The 18,140-nt window shown below is 43.7% G+C and overlaps 1 protein-coding gene across 3 annotated transcripts in view; it reads left to right on the top strand.

Moving 5' to 3' along the window:
* Window positions 1–18,140, top strand: part of ZNF827 (zinc finger protein 827) — a 260,321-nt gene that overhangs the window by 114,429 nt on the left and 127,752 nt on the right. For all 3 annotated transcript variants that reach the window (XM_073642498.1, XM_073642499.1, XM_073642500.1), the window contains exon 5: window positions 10,759–10,983. In XM_073642498.1, coding sequence (XP_073498599.1) covers window positions 10,759–10,983 — 225 coding nt within the window. The remainder of the gene's footprint in view (window positions 1–10,758; window positions 10,984–18,140) is intronic.

Genomic DNA, 18,140 nt, shown 5'->3' with positions numbered 1-18,140 from the left:
ATAGCTGTGGTGGACGGGAAAGCACTTAAAATGAAGAGTGCGTGCCTTGTTGCAGGGAAAAAAATATTAGCCTCCTCAAAAAGTGCAGCCACTTCCATGTCTTTAACCACCTGTCCTTTCTCCAGGTCCGGACCGGTTCCTACTCCCAAGGCCCAGGCCCTTCCAAATTTCAATAATTACACAGTGAGTGAGTGTATTGTGTAATTTACACTGTCTGGCTGCCACAGTCACTGGCAGCCTTCCCACAGTAACAGGACAAGCGCTTCGGCGGGATTCTCAGAGACAGGAAACGGGAGGCAGGCCGCGTGCTATGTCAGCACGCCTCAGGAGTCAGGACCCTGATCAGGTGACATGCGGCGTGCTGTGTCACTCAGCATGCGTTAAAGGTAGTCCCGGACGGACCCCATGCAGTGACACTGCGCAGTTCCGGCCGCCGGGTGCAGAGCAGTCACCTGCGGCCGGCCGCAGAGGGAACTTTCGCTGGCCGCAACCGCCGGTGATCTAAGTGTGTGTGTGGCAGGGCCGGCTCCAGGTTTTTGTGGGCCCCGGGAGAAATAGTCTCAGTGGGCCCCTTTAACACATACCACGATTCATGATGCACAGATACCGAGGAGAAATATATATATAGGGCAATGGAAAGATTTCACTTCTTACATTACATGAGTGATATCTATTGTAAATTCCACAATAGCTCAGAAACCAGCGAATCGCTCCACACAGTATACTGGCACCCATAAAATGCTCCATACAGGATACTGGTCCCCATATAACGCTCCATACAGGATACTGGCCCCCATATAACGTTCCATACAGAATACTGGCCCCCATATAACGCTCCATACAGGATACTGGCCCCCATATAATGCTCCATACAGAATACTGGCCCCCATATAACGCTCCATACAGGATACTGGCCCCCATATAATGCTCCATACAGAATACTGGCCCCCATATAACGCTCCATACAGAATACTGGCCCCCATATAATGCTCCATACAGGATACTGGCCCCCATATAATGCTCCATGCAGAATACTGGCCCCCATAAAATGCTCCATACAGAATACTGGCCCCCATATAACGCTCCATACAGGCTGTTCCCCACACATAATGCCCTATGCAGACTGTTCCCCCCCTTATAATGCCCCATGCAGGATGTCACACCCCCCCTCCCTTATAATGCCCCATGCAGGATGTCACACCCCCCCTGCCTTATAATGCCCCATGCAGGATGTCACCCCCCCCCTTATAATGCCCCATGCAGGATGTCACACACCACCCCTCCCTTATAATGCCCCTTGCAGGATGTCACCCCACCTCCCCTTTATAATGCCCCATGCAGGATGTCACCCCCCCCCATATAATGCCCCATGCAGAATGTCACACAACCACCCCATATACTGCCCCATGCAGGATGTCACCCCCCCCCCTTATACTGCCCCATGCAAGATGTCACACACCTCCCCTCCCATATAATGACCCATGCAGGATGTCACACCCCCCCTCCCGACGGTGCCCGACGGTGAGGGGCCCCCCCGCCTGCTCAGGGCCCCGGCATTTGCCCGGGTGCTGACGCTGGCCCTGGTGTGTGGCGTGCGGCCCTGCTTCTGGGGGGGGGGCAGCTGCCCCCCCCTGCCCCACGGTGGGTACGCCCATGCGATGGCTTTATGTTCCACCTGAGTTTAACCAGCCATGCTTTCCACCAGAAGTCACAGCAGTACCTATTTTATTACCCTCAGTCCCTTATTCCCTTTAATATCTGCAATAAGCCACCTCTTTGCCCAATAGTGACAGCATAACATTCTCCCTTTATTCATCAATGGGCGTCATTCCCTTGCCTCTTGAGTGTTTAGAGCAGGAACCTCTCCTCCCCTTGTATAGGCACCTACACCACCCTTCGCTGGCCGGAAGCTTGATGTCCGCAATCTCTTATGGACTTCTGCCTGAAGTGTCCTTTTCTGACACATGATCACACAACCATTGTGGGGCCAGTCTGTGAAAGTATCTGTCTGCTGATAGACATGGGTCCTGATTCTGCAAATGTAGAATACATGTTATTGTGTGTATATACTGCCATCAAAGACAGTATAACTCCACGTTGGAGCTTGACAAGACTCTGTTCACATCTGGTTGGATGAAGCGTGTTAGGTGGGCTGCATTGCTGGAGTAAATTGATTCTTTAACAGTGATAATAAAAGGGTTTCAACACCGTACCGGCTTCTTTGGCACATTAGTTTTTTTCACTTGATAAAGATGCCAGCACGGCGTTAAAACACATCGTGAATAATAAACCTTTTTATCATCATTGTTTAAGAATCGATGTACTCCAGCAGCGCAGCCCACCTTATGTGTTTAATCCAACTGGATCCAGTATCTCCTGGAGGATTTATCCACCAGTCACAGGGCAGCAGCTGCTTTTCTTCATGCTTACATAGGAGTTGTCCTTGTCGCAACTCCACTAAGTGAGCCTCACCAGCACGTACCCACTCTCCCTCCATAGGGTATTGCCCCATTGTGTGCTCTGTGCCACACATCTAGATTTAGTCACATCACTTTTGGGGCATTGATTTGGGTACCAGAAAACTAAGACAATAATACACATTGAAAAGATGTGATTATATTAAAAAATGTCATCTGTACCGTTCCAGGTTGGCCAAGTGGTTGTAAGTAAGCTGCATTGATTCGTGGTGGCTTGCAGTTAGACCAGCAGCCACAATACTGTGCTGTTTCCAAAGATCAACATACATGAGTGGCACCTGATGGACCCTTCTTATTCTTAAAATCTGGTTGTCTGGTGGCATCAAGGTGTTGGTCTTTTTGAGGACAGATATACAGCTGCATATATTGCAATATAAAAATGTCAGAATCTGCTACAGAGCCTGCAAAGCACATGTGAGCAGAGAATTCTGGATGCATTTTTTTAGGTGCAGAAAAGCAAAACAATGCTGTCATATTACTTATTTTTCAATTGACATTGATATGCGAAGAGATTTATAAATGTACTGTCAATTTTTTAATTCTGAAAAATGTATATTTTTCATCTTAACTATTTGAATCAAATGTGATGTAAGAACAGCGATGATGTGGCCAAAACCTCAGTGTACGTTGGTGCGGTTTTCAAAGTGCAGCCAAAAGCAGTTTGATAGTTATTGGCCGCACAGTATTGCTGGTGTTAGCTGTAATACTGCAGGACTTACAGAAAACTGCTTTTAGGTGTACTCACTTGGAAAACTGTCCAACTGGTGTATTGGCAAAACACAGCCCAGTTAGTGACATCCCTGAAAACAGGCTCTCTTAGATTTCATAGCAAAAGACTGCTGAAATGCTACTTCCACAATAAGTAAGTAATAATTATTATTATTATTTATTATTATAGCGCCATTTATTCCATGGCGCTTTACATGTGAAATAAAAAAACAAACCACACCATATAATGCAATGTTGGGTATATAAAAAAATCATGATATGAGCTCTTGTTATCATTATAAGTGCACCTTAGTGGATTGGGATTTCTAAACTTCTTAAAAGAAGTAATTCAACACCGCCCCCAAACAACATATATAGGAATCCAGGACGTTGAAATGTAAATCTTCTATCTGTGGCTGCATTCCCGAGTAATTAGCGTTTTTTGTTAGTGATATATATATTTAGTGTAAGGCTATGTGCACACTATGTATTTTTTATGCGTTTTCGCAGCATTTTTTCCACTCGGAAATGCACCAAAAACACTAGGTAATCCGTCTGTCAGCTAATGCAATGATAATCCTGATGTGCTGTGCACATGATCCGGAATTTTCCGCTCAGGATTGTCATTACGTTTAAATCCGCAACATGTTCATTCTTTGTAGCGTTTCTGCAGCGTTTCCCTCCCATTAAGATCAATTGAACCGCAGCAAACCCGCAGGTATAAATATATCTGTGTATTTGCTGCAGTTGTTTGCTGCATATTTGACTGACACAGTTCAAATCAGTGAGTCAGATATGCCGCAAAAACGCACAAAAGAATGGTACCCGGGCTGGGGAAGAAGACTGCTCCTCCCATCATCTGACCGTCGCTCCCGCTGATAACAGCAAGAGCGGCGCGGCTCAGGGGAGAAGTAGTCTCCTCAGCCGAGCCGGCGTCTGTGCGCGGTGTTAAAAAAATAAAAATAAAAATCTACATTAAAATGGCAAACACGTTATTCTCACCTGTCCTCCATCCTCCCGATGTCCCCCGGTGGCCGGCTGTACACTGACGGAAGCGCGCTCGCTCCTGGCAGTGTACATCGCTGCTGCCGGGACTGAGTTCACCGGAGTTAATCAGCTGGAGATCAGCTGAGAGCTCCGGGACCTCACTTTACGGCACGGTGCTGTGTGGGAATGTTCCCACGCAACATTGATGCAGTAAATGATGTGCTTATGAGCTGATCTTCAGCTGATGAACTCAGGTGAACTCAGCCAGCAGCAGCGATGTACACTGACAGGAGTGATCACACTCCTGTCAGTGTATATTGCTGTCTTCTACAGCAGTCACATCAGTGATTGTTGTGGCTGCTGTAGAAGTGAACCAGATCACCGTGGGACACTGTGGATTACGTCATAACGGCGGACAGGTAAGGGATATGATTGTTTTTTATTTATTTTTTTACAGGAGACGAGGGATTCGGGGATTAGGCAAATAATAAATATATTATTAAAACCGTGTGTAATTTTATTTCAATAAAATACTTTATGCTGGCCATGCCTTTATTGAAAAACCGTCAAAACCCTTTACTGCGAGGTTAGTAACCTGGGCTTCACATCAACCACCAATATAAGGCTGACATTACCCCCAACTTTATTACCCCACTCGCAACTGCTAGATGGCAGTGGGAAGAGTGGAGGCAAAGCGCCAGATTTGACGCATCTTATTGATGTGCCATTTCTGGGGCAGCTGATATTATTAGCCTCGGAGAGGGCCAGGATCCATGGCCCCTTCCCTGGCTATTAATATCAGCCCCCAGCTGTCAGTTTAGCCTTTTCTGGTTAGATTTTATAGGGGAACCCTACATCAATTTTTTTCTGGGGTCCCCCTGTAATCTAGCCAGTAAAGGCTAAGCAAACAGCTGTCTGCTGTTATTAATAGCCAGAGAACATTTTTGGCTAATGGCCCCTTCCCTGGCTACTAATATCAGCTCCCAGTGGTCGGCTTTCCCTCTGCTGGTTATGAAAATGACGCAGGAGCCCACACTATTTTTTTTTTATTTTAGGCTATGTGCCCACGATCCAGATGTATCAGCGCTTTGGGCACAGCATATCTTTGCTGCGTCCAAAAGCGTTCTATTGAACGCAGGTAAATCCACATGTGTTCACGGAACCGCATTCTATACATTCTAGTGGTCAAATTTCTGTTGTGGAGACTCGCGAGTCCGCAAGAGAAATTGATATGCTGTGGTCCTGAAAGACGCGCCGCATGTCAGTGTCCGCGGGTGATCCGCAGCCTCAGATACATACATAGTGGACATGGGATTTCTAGAAATCCCATCCACTATGCTGTAACATCTGGACGCTGTGGGTTCAACGCTGTATAAACACGCAGCTTCAAACCTGCAGCGACTCCTGATCGTGGCCTCGTACCCAAACTCACCCGCAGCATGTCAATTTTTGTAGTGGAGACACCATTCTCTGCTGCAGATTTTGACCGATTGACGTGTCATTACATGCAGTGGATCTGTATGTATTGACAACAAAAGTTCGGGCATTAGAACACAGCGTTTTGGATGCAGCTAAAATATGCTGCTTCCAAAGCGCTGCTGGTTGCTGATCGTGGGGACGTAGCGGCTGTAACGGGTCTGGGAGGCGGAACCTCTGAGCTACTATACAAGGGGGCGGTCCTTGTAAGGGAGCGGGTGGCAATCAGGGATGACGGGCAGGCAGTCACAGCAGGTGACCGGGACAGTCTCTGAGTGGACGGGCTGGAGGTCACGGCAAGTGACCGGGGCAGTCTCTGGAAGAACGGGCAGGAGGTCACGGCAAGTGACCAGGGCAATCTCTGGAAGAACGGGCAGGGAGTTACGGCAAGTGACCGGGGCAGTCTCTGGATGAACAGGCAGGGAGTTACGGCAAGTGACCGGGGCAGTCTCTGGGTAAAGGGTAGGTACGACCTGTGATGGCAGAGCCTCCGGGTAGGCTAGCAGGCAGATGGTAGATGTGTGCTCCCAGGTGAGCAAGCGAGAGTCTCTGGAATGGTAGGTGGTCACAGCACGTGACGGCGAAGCCTCCAGGTAGGCTAGCAGGCAGGTAACAGGTGGGCGCTCCCAGGTGAGCGGGCAGGAGTCTCTGGAAAGGCAGATGGTCACAGCACGTGACGGCGGAGCCTCCAGGTAGGCTAGCAGGCAGGTAACAGGTGTGCGCTCCCAGGTGAGCGGGCAGGAGTCTCTGAAAAGGCAGATGGTCACAGCACGTGACGGCGGAGCCTCCAGGTAGGCTAGCAGGCAGGTAACAGGTGTGCGCTCCCAGGTGAGCGGGCAAGCTGGTCCATAGACAGACTGACAGGAGTTGGAAGGCAGACCGTCGGACCTCAGGCTAGCAGGCAGGTGACTGGATATCAGGCAGGACAAAGGCAGCAAGCTGGCAGGAATCTGGCAGGTAACTGGCAACGGGACCTGAGGGCTGAAGCACAGGTGAGACACAGGTGCAAACAACATTGCTCGGGCACCTCCATTTTGGAGGAGGTGCCCTTTATATGGGAGGTCCTCCGGCAATTGGCCGGGGACTCCTTAGGACGGCGCGCGCGGTCCCTTTAAGAGAGGGGGAGCGCGCGCGTGCCCTAAGCACGCTGCCGGGGAAGGAGCGCGCGCCGGAAGCAGCGGGGAGAGCAGCGCTGGAGGACGCCGCGCCAGGAGCGGGGAGGTGAGAGGGACGGCGTCTCTGCCTAGAACGGGGCAGAGACGCCGATGCTACAGCGGCTAATGAAACAGCTGTGAGCTGTTATTAATATCCAGGGAACACGTTTGCCTAATGGTACCTTCCTAGGCTAAAAATAGCAGCTCTCAGCTGCCCCAGAAATTACATGAATGGGAATGCTAATGAGAGTGGGTTTAGCTGACACCTAGCCCTTTTGTTTAGTGATGACAATGTGTCAATCAGACCCTTTCATTACTAACCCTAAGTAAAGTAAAGAGTTAAATAAACACACACAGAGTAAAGCACCTTATTTGAAATACAACAGACACATTCTTTAATCATTTAAATTAACCAATATACTCACCCCAGGTCTGAAGGTAAGGGTTAAAGTGATGTCACACGTTTTTTTTTTTTTTCAAATATCTTTATTTAGCTCCAAAAAGCATTCATTGATGTACAAAAATGCATAAAAATAATGTGTCAAAATCTTGGCAAAACCCGTGTTTTTTTCTGCCAAGAGATGCAGAAACGCTGCAGAAATTTCTACAAAAAAATCCTGAACGTAGCCTAATGCATTTGAGGTGTTAATTGCTCTGGGCATGACGGAGCATTTAAGGAACTTCCCCAGATTGTTTTCCCATCCAGCACCATCATCTTTAGCATGATTGATACCCCACTATCTTATTTCTGTGCCTGGTACCTGACCTCACACAGACAATAAGCTATCAATCAGGCTAAAGAGGCTGGTGCTGGGGAAGCAACCTGGAGGCGAACGATGCTTAAGTGCCCTGTCACACCCAGAGCACTTAAGACTCATTTGCATGTGTATTAAAGCACAAATTACTCGAGAAAGTAGCCACAGATCAAAGACATAAAAGTGTCAATGGATTTGCGTTTAAAAGACCCCCATGTCCATACAGTTTGGGGAGGTGGCTGATCTTACTGACAGATTCCACTTAGGGGAACACACAGATATAATTACAATTATTATTATTAGTGTTACAGTTCAGGTTTATAGGTGGTAGTTGAATAAGGAATTTGTATAATTTGCTTTGATCTTTCCATATATAATGTTAGTTTATCTGCAGGTGAATCCTTTGGCAGTGAATTTTAGTGTTTTGTGTGACTAAAAAATTCACTGTGATTTGTATATGAAAAATGGCTGATAACTGGATCACATATTACTAACCTGAATATTGGCTGTGGCACAAATGTGCCAGAACACGTGTCCCAAGCCCCCTTTCCCTCTTACTGGATAGCTGATAAATGTAAATGATGGGAAAACCCCTTTAAATCCGCTCTCTCCCATTCAAATATAGTCTGAACCCACTATTCAAATCTGAATGTCGGAGCTTTAATATTTGAAGTGCAGATCGAATAGGCTGAATTTGATTAAATACTGACAATGGTCCAAACGTGATTATAAGCCATGGGCTCAAATAGTTCAGGGAGACTTTTATTACAATTTAGTGTTTCAACCCTTGGCTTCTATTGCAAATTGAATATACACTCTGTGTGACATATTACATTGGACAAAGCCCAAGGAGATCATATTAGACTTTACATTTTGCGTTGTCCAAGTCACAATGACTTTTCATTTCCATGGTTTTAGAGCTTCTTCCTAGGCCTGCAGATGCTGCACAATTATTATTCTCGCTCAGGATGTTTGCCTGCAACTTAACGCTGCAAAATGTCATGAATTATTACTATAATGATAGCATATTACCATTCAGAACATAAAAGTTATGTTCTGCTAGATAAAATTCACTGATGAACCATTCCACTGGATGTATAGCATCCCTGATTATCCGCTATCTTTGTGCAGTACGTTTTGATAATTTTGCATTGCCGCCATTTCTTTTTTTCTAAGTTAATCTTAGTCAGCCAATCTTTTGTTCATTCCATTTTTGTTCTATTGACTTTTACCATAAAACAGATTTGCCATTGGATTTAAAGGGGTATTCCCATCTTGTACATTTATGGCATATCCAAAGGATTTATATCATTATTGTATAGTAGTGTATTGTAAGAAGTGTAAACTAAACCTTAAAGAGGTTGTCCAACCTAAATCGATAGGTCTGCAGCCACTCTGTGTGACTGCAGACTTATCAGTCCCCCCAACGCATGCACTGTGCTCTGCAGGGATTTGCCGGTTTCTGAGCCAGGACTGTAGGGTATGTATGCGTTATACATATTCCCAGCCAGAGCCCATCCAGTGGGCATGGCCTTTAGTCAGCCACACCCACTGGGCGGCCACATCACCAGTCGGGGCGTGGCCTCGCTCTATACAAGTGTATGGGCCCTGGCTGGGAGTATGGATAACACATACATACCCTCCGGTCCGACTCAGAAACCGGCAAATCCCCACAGTGCATACGCTGGGGGGATTCATAAGTCTGCATTCACACAGTGCAACTGCACATTTATTGATTTGGACCGGACAACCCCTTTAAAGAACATTTGGTGTTCCCAAGGCAAAACTGTCTGGGAGTTGGCATGAAAAGAATAGAGGACTAAGGATAGCTAATTATTTTTGGGCTCTGTCTGTTCATTTATCTACATACTGAATTCTAGCAGAAACTCTGATATTTGCATATTGAATTTTTATATAAAAAACACATTTTTCAAAAGTAATGCGTCAGAAAAGTGGTGTAATCTGCATTACATAATCACAATTGTCTTTGAGTATTTTGCAATAGCTTTGACAAAAAAATTATGTCTATAACAAATAAAAATGGCAAATTTACAACGCCATATTGCCCCAAATTAACAAAATGGTCACAATTTGCATATAATCTGTTGAATGCATTGTAAAGTGTTCTAAGACTTGACAAATATGCTTCCGGGTTTCATGTTGCACTACTACCTGAGTATTTTCATCTTTCATCCCCGCTGTATTACCTCCACCACATTACGTCTTAGGCCATGTTCACACGTTCAGTATTTTACATCAGTATTTGTAAGCCAAAACCAGAAGTGGGTGATAAATACGGAAGTGGTGACGTGTTTTTATTATACTTTTCCTCTGACTGTTCCACTCCGGGTTTTGGGTTACAAATACTGATAGTGTGAACGTGGCCTCACCCAAACACTAACATCTTAAGGAATGTTCACATGTTGCTTTTTTGCCACAAAATACTACAGCGTTTTACTCTATCAGCAAAGGGAATGAGGTTTCTGAAATCTCCTGCACATGCTGTTTATTTTTTGCTTGCAGATATAAACCACTTCCAAATATGTAGCATATCAATTTTGTCATTGTTTTTGCAGCGTATTTCATTCATTCAAATGAATGGGGAGAAAAACACACGCAAAAACGCTGCAAAAACGTGAGTATTTTATGCAGCGCTTTTTCTGCCAACACCTCAGTATTTGCAGCTGATTTTTCTGCTGCAAATACTGAACGTGTGCACATACCCTTATCATTTCCTGGACGAAACACAATCATTATAATGTCACAGGAACATCTACAAAAAATTAGAAAAAAAAAGACAAAAAGTAGCACAACACAATGATTCTAGTGCCTATGGACGACTTCACTTGTAAGTTATAAAACAAAACGCATCTATCAAAACCATGTTAAAGAAAAACTGCCCTTTATTGTATATAGCAGCCAATCAGCTTGCATTTCTTAATCCACTCTGGTAAAATTAAAGCTGCAAAGTGATTGGATGCTAAAAAGAACAAAGACTGTTTTTTGATATTTTTCAGATAGTTTTTGATCTTTGGTGTTGCCATCTCTTTCTACATGTCTCCAGTAACATGGAGGATTGCACTGATGTGGTGATCATTTAATATATGGGGGGCATGGTACTATACCAGTCTTTGGGATCACTGTGTACAATTGATTGCAGCATGTTTCCTCTGTTTAATTGTCTGTATTTTCTATTCGTAGCTGCAAATCAGAAAGACCCCCTAACTCTCAAAGTTAAAGAAGAGCCTGATGATGGAGAACTTAGCATCTCCTTGTCCCCACAATCTGGATTCACCTACAGCCATGAATCTGACGCCCGACGCTCAAGCACGCCAGAAAAAGCCACATCCCAGGAAACACAGCCAAACTTACTGACGCAGGATATCTCTGTCAAGGCGGCATCTGAACTTCTCATGAAACTTTCAGGTAATTTATTTACGTTGTATTATCAGTAGGAAACTCTTTTTATGAAGTAGCTTTGATAATGTAAGCCGAACATGTGCCTAAGAAACCTGGGGTACTACAAGATAGGGCAGGGACACATATTTCCATCAATACCTATGCTATTGTTATTTTTGGCTACATTGCACAAAAATTCATGTTTTATTCATATGCATATTAGCTTCACAAGTGCACTGCTGGGCAGAACTGTGCACTTGCAGTTCGTGGTTTTTCTTCAATTGCACCTACCGGTGCAGCCCCACATTTCTTCATTGACAAGGTGTAATGATCTGCTACAAGCACTAAGGAAAGAAAGGAGATCTGTCCCTACAATAGAACTAAGCTAGATCCCTACGATGTAGCTTGGAACCAGATCCTGCGATCAGACCCGCTAAAGTCCTCGGCTAGTCTGTACGAAGACCTATAGATGCAAGGGAGGGATCCCTACAAGAACTAGGGACTGGGATAAAGTATGGGCACCTCCTAGCAGAAATTGTAGCAGTAAAAGACAAACACACAACAAAGAACATAAAGGTCCGAAGACCAAGCTAAACTGACTGGGAAAGGTAACTAAGCACCAGGCTAACTTAAGAGTAGAAATTACAATGAAGTCCAGCAAGGCCAGGAGGGCGGAGCAGGATTAAATAGACAAACAAGGTCATGTGACCAGCAAGATAGAAAAAACCTAATAGGAGAGTTCTAACACAAGGGAGACGGAGGCTCTTCTGCTCACCTCTACTCTTAACTGTTAATCAAGTAGCAGGGCGTCACCAGCGGTGAGAATCAAAGAGGAGTGGAGGACTGCAAGTGCACTGATACGTTCAACAGTGCACTTGAAAGTCTAATTTGCATATCAAGAAAACATACATTTTCGCGCAATGAAGCAGCGAATAATGAAAGAATAGGTATTGTTGGAAATGTGTTTACCTGAAGTACCTCATGTTTCTTAGGCACATACAGTTGCATTTCACTAAATTAGAATATCATCAAAAAGTTAATTTATTTTAGCTATTCAATACAAAAAGTGAAACTCATATATTATATAGAGTCATTATAAACAGAGTGATCTATTTCAAGTGTTTATTTCTGTTAATGTTGATGATTATGGCTTATAGCCAATGAAAACACAAAAAACACATAGCAGGCATAGGCATAGCATTGTCATGCATCAGAAGGAACCTAGGACCCACTGCACCTGCATATGGTGGTCTCACAATGGGTCTGAGGATCTCATCCCGGTACCTAATGGCAGTCAAGGTACTTCTTGTTAGCACATGATGGGCTGTGTGGCCCTCTAAAGAAATGCCTCCCCACACCATTACTGACCCACTGCCAAACCGGTCATGCTGGAGGATGTTGCAAGCAGCAGAACATTCTCCACAGCGTCTCCAGACTCTGTCATGTCTGTCTCTTGTGATCAGTGTGAACCTGCTCTCACCCGTGAAGAGCACAGGGCGCCAATGTCGAATTTGCCAATCTTGGTGTTCTCTGACAAATCCCAATCGCCCTGCATGGTGTTGGGCTGTAAGCACAACACCCACTTGTGGATGTCGGGCCCTAATACCACCCTCATGGAGTCTGTTTCTGACAGTTTGAGCAGACACATGCATGTTAGTGGCCTGCTGCAGGTTATTTTGCCGGGCTCTGACACTGCTCCTCCTGTTCTTCCTTGCACAAAGGAAGAGGAAGTGGTCCTGCTGCTGGGTTGTTGCCCTCCTACGACCCCCTCCACGTCTCCTGATGTACTGGCCTGTCTCCTGGTATCTTCTCCATGCTCTGGACACTATGCTGACAGACACAACTACCCTTCTTGCTACAGCTCGCACTGATGTGCCATCCTGGATGAACTGCACTACCTGAGCAACGTCTGTGGGTTGTACTGTAGATACCGCCTCATGCTACTGTACCTCTAGGGGTGAGAGCAATGGCAAAATGAAAAAGTAACAAAAACAACAGTGAAAAAGGATGAGAACAGAGAAATGGTCTGTGGGCACCCCCTGCAGAGCAATCCTTTACAGGGGGTGTCTTGCTAATTGCCTATCTATATTGTCTGTTCCATTTGCACAACAGCAGGATAAACTGATTCACAATCAGTGTTGCTTCATAGCTGGACAGGTTAATGTCACAGAAGTGTGATTTACTTGGAGTTTCATTGTGTTGTTTAAGTGTTCCCTTTATTTTTTTGAGCAGTGTATTTCCTTGAAGTAGAGAACCTGAAGAATGGAAGTCTTGAAGTAGTTTACAGTACGGCCTTGTTTTTACATCTTTTCAAAACACATTGTGATTTTTAGCAAAAAAATTCTTGCGGTTTAGGTAATCTGACTTAAAAGTTAACACAAGCATATAATTTAATGCAACAAACTAAAAGTATTGGGAAAAGTAATGCTGGAAATGACCTTTGTGACTAATGCTCTTATCCAAGCAGAGGCGTACACTCAAAATATACTGTTAAAATAATATGTCAAAGTTTACAGCTTTGTGTTTACCGCACATCTGCATCTTCAAGATATTATGCTCCTTTTTTGATTTGTAAACATATTTACTACACATCCAAATAGCTACTGTAACACCAAAAGCATGTTGTTAAAAATCAACTCAACCCCATCACAACCGCCTTCAGGCAGCTTTGATTCACCTTCATAACAATTACCGTAAAATTATATTCCCTAAATGTAATCTAGAGTATAACCATTTATAAGTGGCATCAACTCAAGATATTGGCATGTGACGGAAATATCTGCATTAAAGGGAATCTGTTAGTTAGATCAACCCACTTAAATCACATGCATGCAGGTTTTGAAAGCTAAATCTATTGACACCTATCAAGCTAAAGAGGCTGGTGCTAGATGGGGAAAGAAAGTCTCTGTTACGCCTGGAGCAAATTAAAACACTAGTTTCTAGGAAAGGTAGCAGCAGATAGAAAATACAAAGGTGTTGGTGGATTTATTATTCAAACACCTGCATGGCCATATTTGTAGTTTGGGGGGTTTGATCTTACTGTCAGATTCCCTTTAATCGCCAACAATACAATGGTTTTGTAATTGGTGTGTAGCAAGGGGTTAAACTGGATAAGATTAGATATCATTTGCTGTGTGCTTTACTAGTTCCCCATAGAATATAACAATTTGCATGTTGGTTTGAAGAATAATTAGAGAGAGGCTGTTTTCTTGGAAAGGGGGCATTTTAGAAGCGGAATTAATTTTCATTTGGTTTGTTTGGCATGGGTCATTAAAAAGATAATATTAGTAGCTGGCCTGAGGCCAGACGTTCATACACAAATCCTGGGGTAGGGATATAAAGCATGGCCGAGAGATACTGCCATTTGTGACTGCAGTGGAGCCCATCTGACATCACTGCTCACTGTTGGAGGCGGCTATTACATCACCGGGGTCAGGCTAATGCTGGAGTCCTACGGCTCAGTGAGCACGGCACCCACTGACAGGCCATTGTTGATCTGATATTGTCTGATTTTAATGCGCTAAGATGTCAAAATGAAATAAAAAAAAATCAACACCAGAATATTCTCATTAACCTATTGCAAAATATTAGGGAATGCCTTAAACTACAATAGCCTATCCCTATTAGCAAAGAAACCTCAGATCCTGTAGCACAAGTGTTACTATTTTGCTATTACAGTGAATAATTCTTGAAAGACTTTGCAGGCAACAAAATACAAGAGAGTAATTGCTTTCCATAGAATGGGGCACTAGGAGCTGTACCTTCAGGAACTAAATGCATACAATGGTTTTACCATCAAGGTTGGGGCTACATGGCGACGAGTCACGCTCAACGATTAGACAAGTTGTGCGGCCAAAGCATTTGTGTAACCTGTCTGCAACTTGCGGTCTTGTAACTTTTTAAGGCTGGGGCTGCATGGCAATATATGTTTCCCAATATTGAGATCGTAGTGTGGCATTGAGACTTCGGATCCAATGATTTCATATGTTGTGATCTACTGTAACAGAGTCCCCAAATATTTCCAGATGTGTTGGATTTTCTGTCTTGGATCTCAAGTGACATGCAACTGCCTTTCCATAGACTTAAATGCAAGTTGCACGTGACTTGTCAGCAGTTTGGCAGTTTTTTAACAGTAGAAACACGGATCTAAAATAGTCAGCAAGTTGCAGACAAGTTGCATAGATGCTTTTGGTCTCGTGACAACAAGCGAAGTTGTCGTGTGACACATGTTCCCATGTAAAGCTAGGCCTACACAGTTACATGTAACATGACATTGAGATCGATGTCGAATTATGACATTGCATCTAAGGACTTCCTATGCTGTCGCTTTGGGAATGGCAACCTACCATATTTGTGACGCGTTCATAGATGTTTCCAAATGTGTTGAATCTTCTGTCAATGGTCGCCAGTCCATGCAACTCATTTGTTATAGACTTCAATGCAAGCCCCACGCGACTGCAGCACCATGAGACTTGTCTGCAATTTGCAAAACTAAAAACCTGTAAATAACCACAATGGTGCTGTTAGGGTATGTGCACATGGCCCGGAAACGCTGCAGATTGGACACAGTGCACTTGATTTGTGTGCAAACCACAGCGTTCCACATTATAAGCAAAGTGGATGAGATTTCAAGATATCCCATGCCCACTATGCGTCTCCTTGCACCTGCGGATCACCCACGGACACGCGTCACTTCTTTCCAGACTGCAGTATGTCAATTTCTCTTGTGGAGTCGCTAGTCTCCGCAAAAGAAATGAGATCATTGCATTATATTGATAGCAGTGAATCCGCATGGTTCAATGAACACATGCGGAGTCACCTGCGTGCAACGCTTTGGACGCAGCATAAACATAGGGATAGTGTGCACATACCCTTACCTGTCCATCTCACAAGCTGCAAATAAATTGCAAAAATCCAGACACTGAAATTCAAAAGACAATTTGGGCTAAAAAGAAATGGAACAATAGAACAATCTTGTGTACTGAATAAATAGAATAAGCAAAATATATTGCACCTTTCTATAATAGATCAGATTTCCAATGATCCAAAGATTGTTGAGATGAAAGCTTGGGTGTAACCATGTGGCGTTTAAACAAGTGGGTATATTACATGCATAGGGATTTGCCCAGATGTAACCAAAGGTATAAGGTGCAGACAGCAGACTTTAAACATAAAAATTGGATCCACCTATATAGCGGGAAGATTGTTAGCATGCAGTATGTGTCAGTAATAGTCCGATTATAGTAATGTAGATACCTATTAGTCCGTAAAGAAGTTTGTTGGTCTGTATAAAGAGTCTCTGATTAACAGGCACGCTCGAGTAGCGCTCCGGCCAGTAGCGCTTGTAGGTGAAGTATCTCCGGGGGATCGTTGGTTTTACTCAGTGATGCAGTATTGCGTGACATCACTGTGATAATAAGGGAAGTAGAATGGACCAATACCCTATCTATAGATAGGAAATTGGTCCATGGTCCTATCTATGGGTACGAAATTGGTCCATGGTTCTATCTATGGATAGGAAATTGGTCATGGTCCTATCCACTAGTTTAAACGCCACATGGTTACACCCAGGCTATCATCTCAACAATCTGTGGATCATTGTAAATTGGATCTATTACAAAAAGGTGCATTATAATAAAGGTACAATATATTTTACATATTCTATTTATTCAGTCCACACAATTGTTCTATTATTCCATTGAATTTTAGCGCAAATTGACTACAATTTGACCTTTTGTTTTATACAGCATAACACAGCCTTAAAATCATGTCACAGCAAGTTACACAACTTGTCTGAGGTTGCTGTCATGCGACACATGTAGCCATGTTGCCTCAGCCTTAGGCCACATTCACACGTTCAGTATTTGGTCAGTATTTTCCATCAGTATTTGTAAGCCAAAACCAGGAGTGGAACAATCAGAGGAAAAGTATGATAGAAACACGTCACCACTTCTGTATTTATCACCCACTCCTGGTTTTGGCTTACAAATATTGATGTAAGATACTGACCAAACATTGAGCGTGTGAACATGGCCTTAGGCTGCAATTCTCCTGTAAAACAAAAAAAAACAGCCTAATTGCAGAGAAGTTGCAAGTAAGCTGCAGTCACATGCAATTTGCATTGAAGCTTTTTGCAAGTGAGCCACATGTGACTTGCGACCAGCGAAAGAAAATCCAACGCATTTGGAAACAAATGGTAGTCTGTGTTGTACTTGTAATTGCAGGAGTCAGGGGATTTTCTAGCATATTTTTCTGCATTTCGGATCCAGGCTGACAATAGTTTGTCCTGTGAAAACAGTCGCTACAGAATGCATTGTAAAATTAATGCAACAAAATTCATGGTAGAAATGTTTTGTTTTTGTTTTGTTTTTTTACATGTAACAAAACAAGTTGAAAATAAAAACGTAAAAATTACAAACCCTACTAAAATGCCATTGAAAACCGACCTTCAGAGCATGTTCAAAAACATGTAGTTGAAGTAAGCCTATGCAAACAATATCCTGAATTTCCTCCTGTAAAAGGGACCATTGCTGCACTCATCTGTGAGTGTTCTCGTTCTTTACATAAGCCATCACCATTATAGTGTTCATCACATTGATTTACCATCACAGAATGGATGGGTTTCACGTCATATCTCCGTGATCTTTACTAAACTGCAAATGTGCAGAACATGCAGATTACAAGTGTCCTAAATTTAAAATCCAGGTCAGCAGTGGTTTTTGTCACTTGAGGCTTTTTTTTTAAATTCTGAATATTTCTATCAAGTTTAAAGGGGGTTATCTGGGATTAAAAAGGTCTGCTTTTTCTTCTCCTTTGTTTTCAGAAACCATGCCACATCTGTTCATTTAGGCTACATGGGATTCACTGCAGTGCCAGACATAGCCCATGGACAGACATGACCACCAAGAAAGCAATCAGGGATCAGACACTGTCCCACTACCATCAGTCACAAATTCCATCAGATTTTGATGGGAAGAAGAGTGTGACATGTAACACTGTTCTTCCCATCGAATTGTTGGACACCACATCATGACCCACCAGTGTTTGTTGTGTGTTGGATATGGCTCTGGGTCATGGTTTCACAGGAGGGAAAACCTTTCCATAGACTGTTTTTTTCTGCCTATGCACAGTGGAGACTTTTTGGAGCTCATTTATAAAAAAAGGACTGCACAGAACGATCTAAT

The sequence above is a fragment of the Phyllobates terribilis genome, unplaced genomic scaffold, assembly GCF_046119375.1.
Source record: "Phyllobates terribilis strain yellow unplaced genomic scaffold, ASM4611937v1 Scaffold_1__5_contigs__length_1240528914, whole genome shotgun sequence".
In the NCBI taxonomy this organism is placed as follows: Eukaryota; Metazoa; Chordata; class Amphibia; order Anura; family Dendrobatidae; genus Phyllobates; species Phyllobates terribilis.
This window is presented reverse-complemented; position numbering and strand designations above follow the sequence as displayed.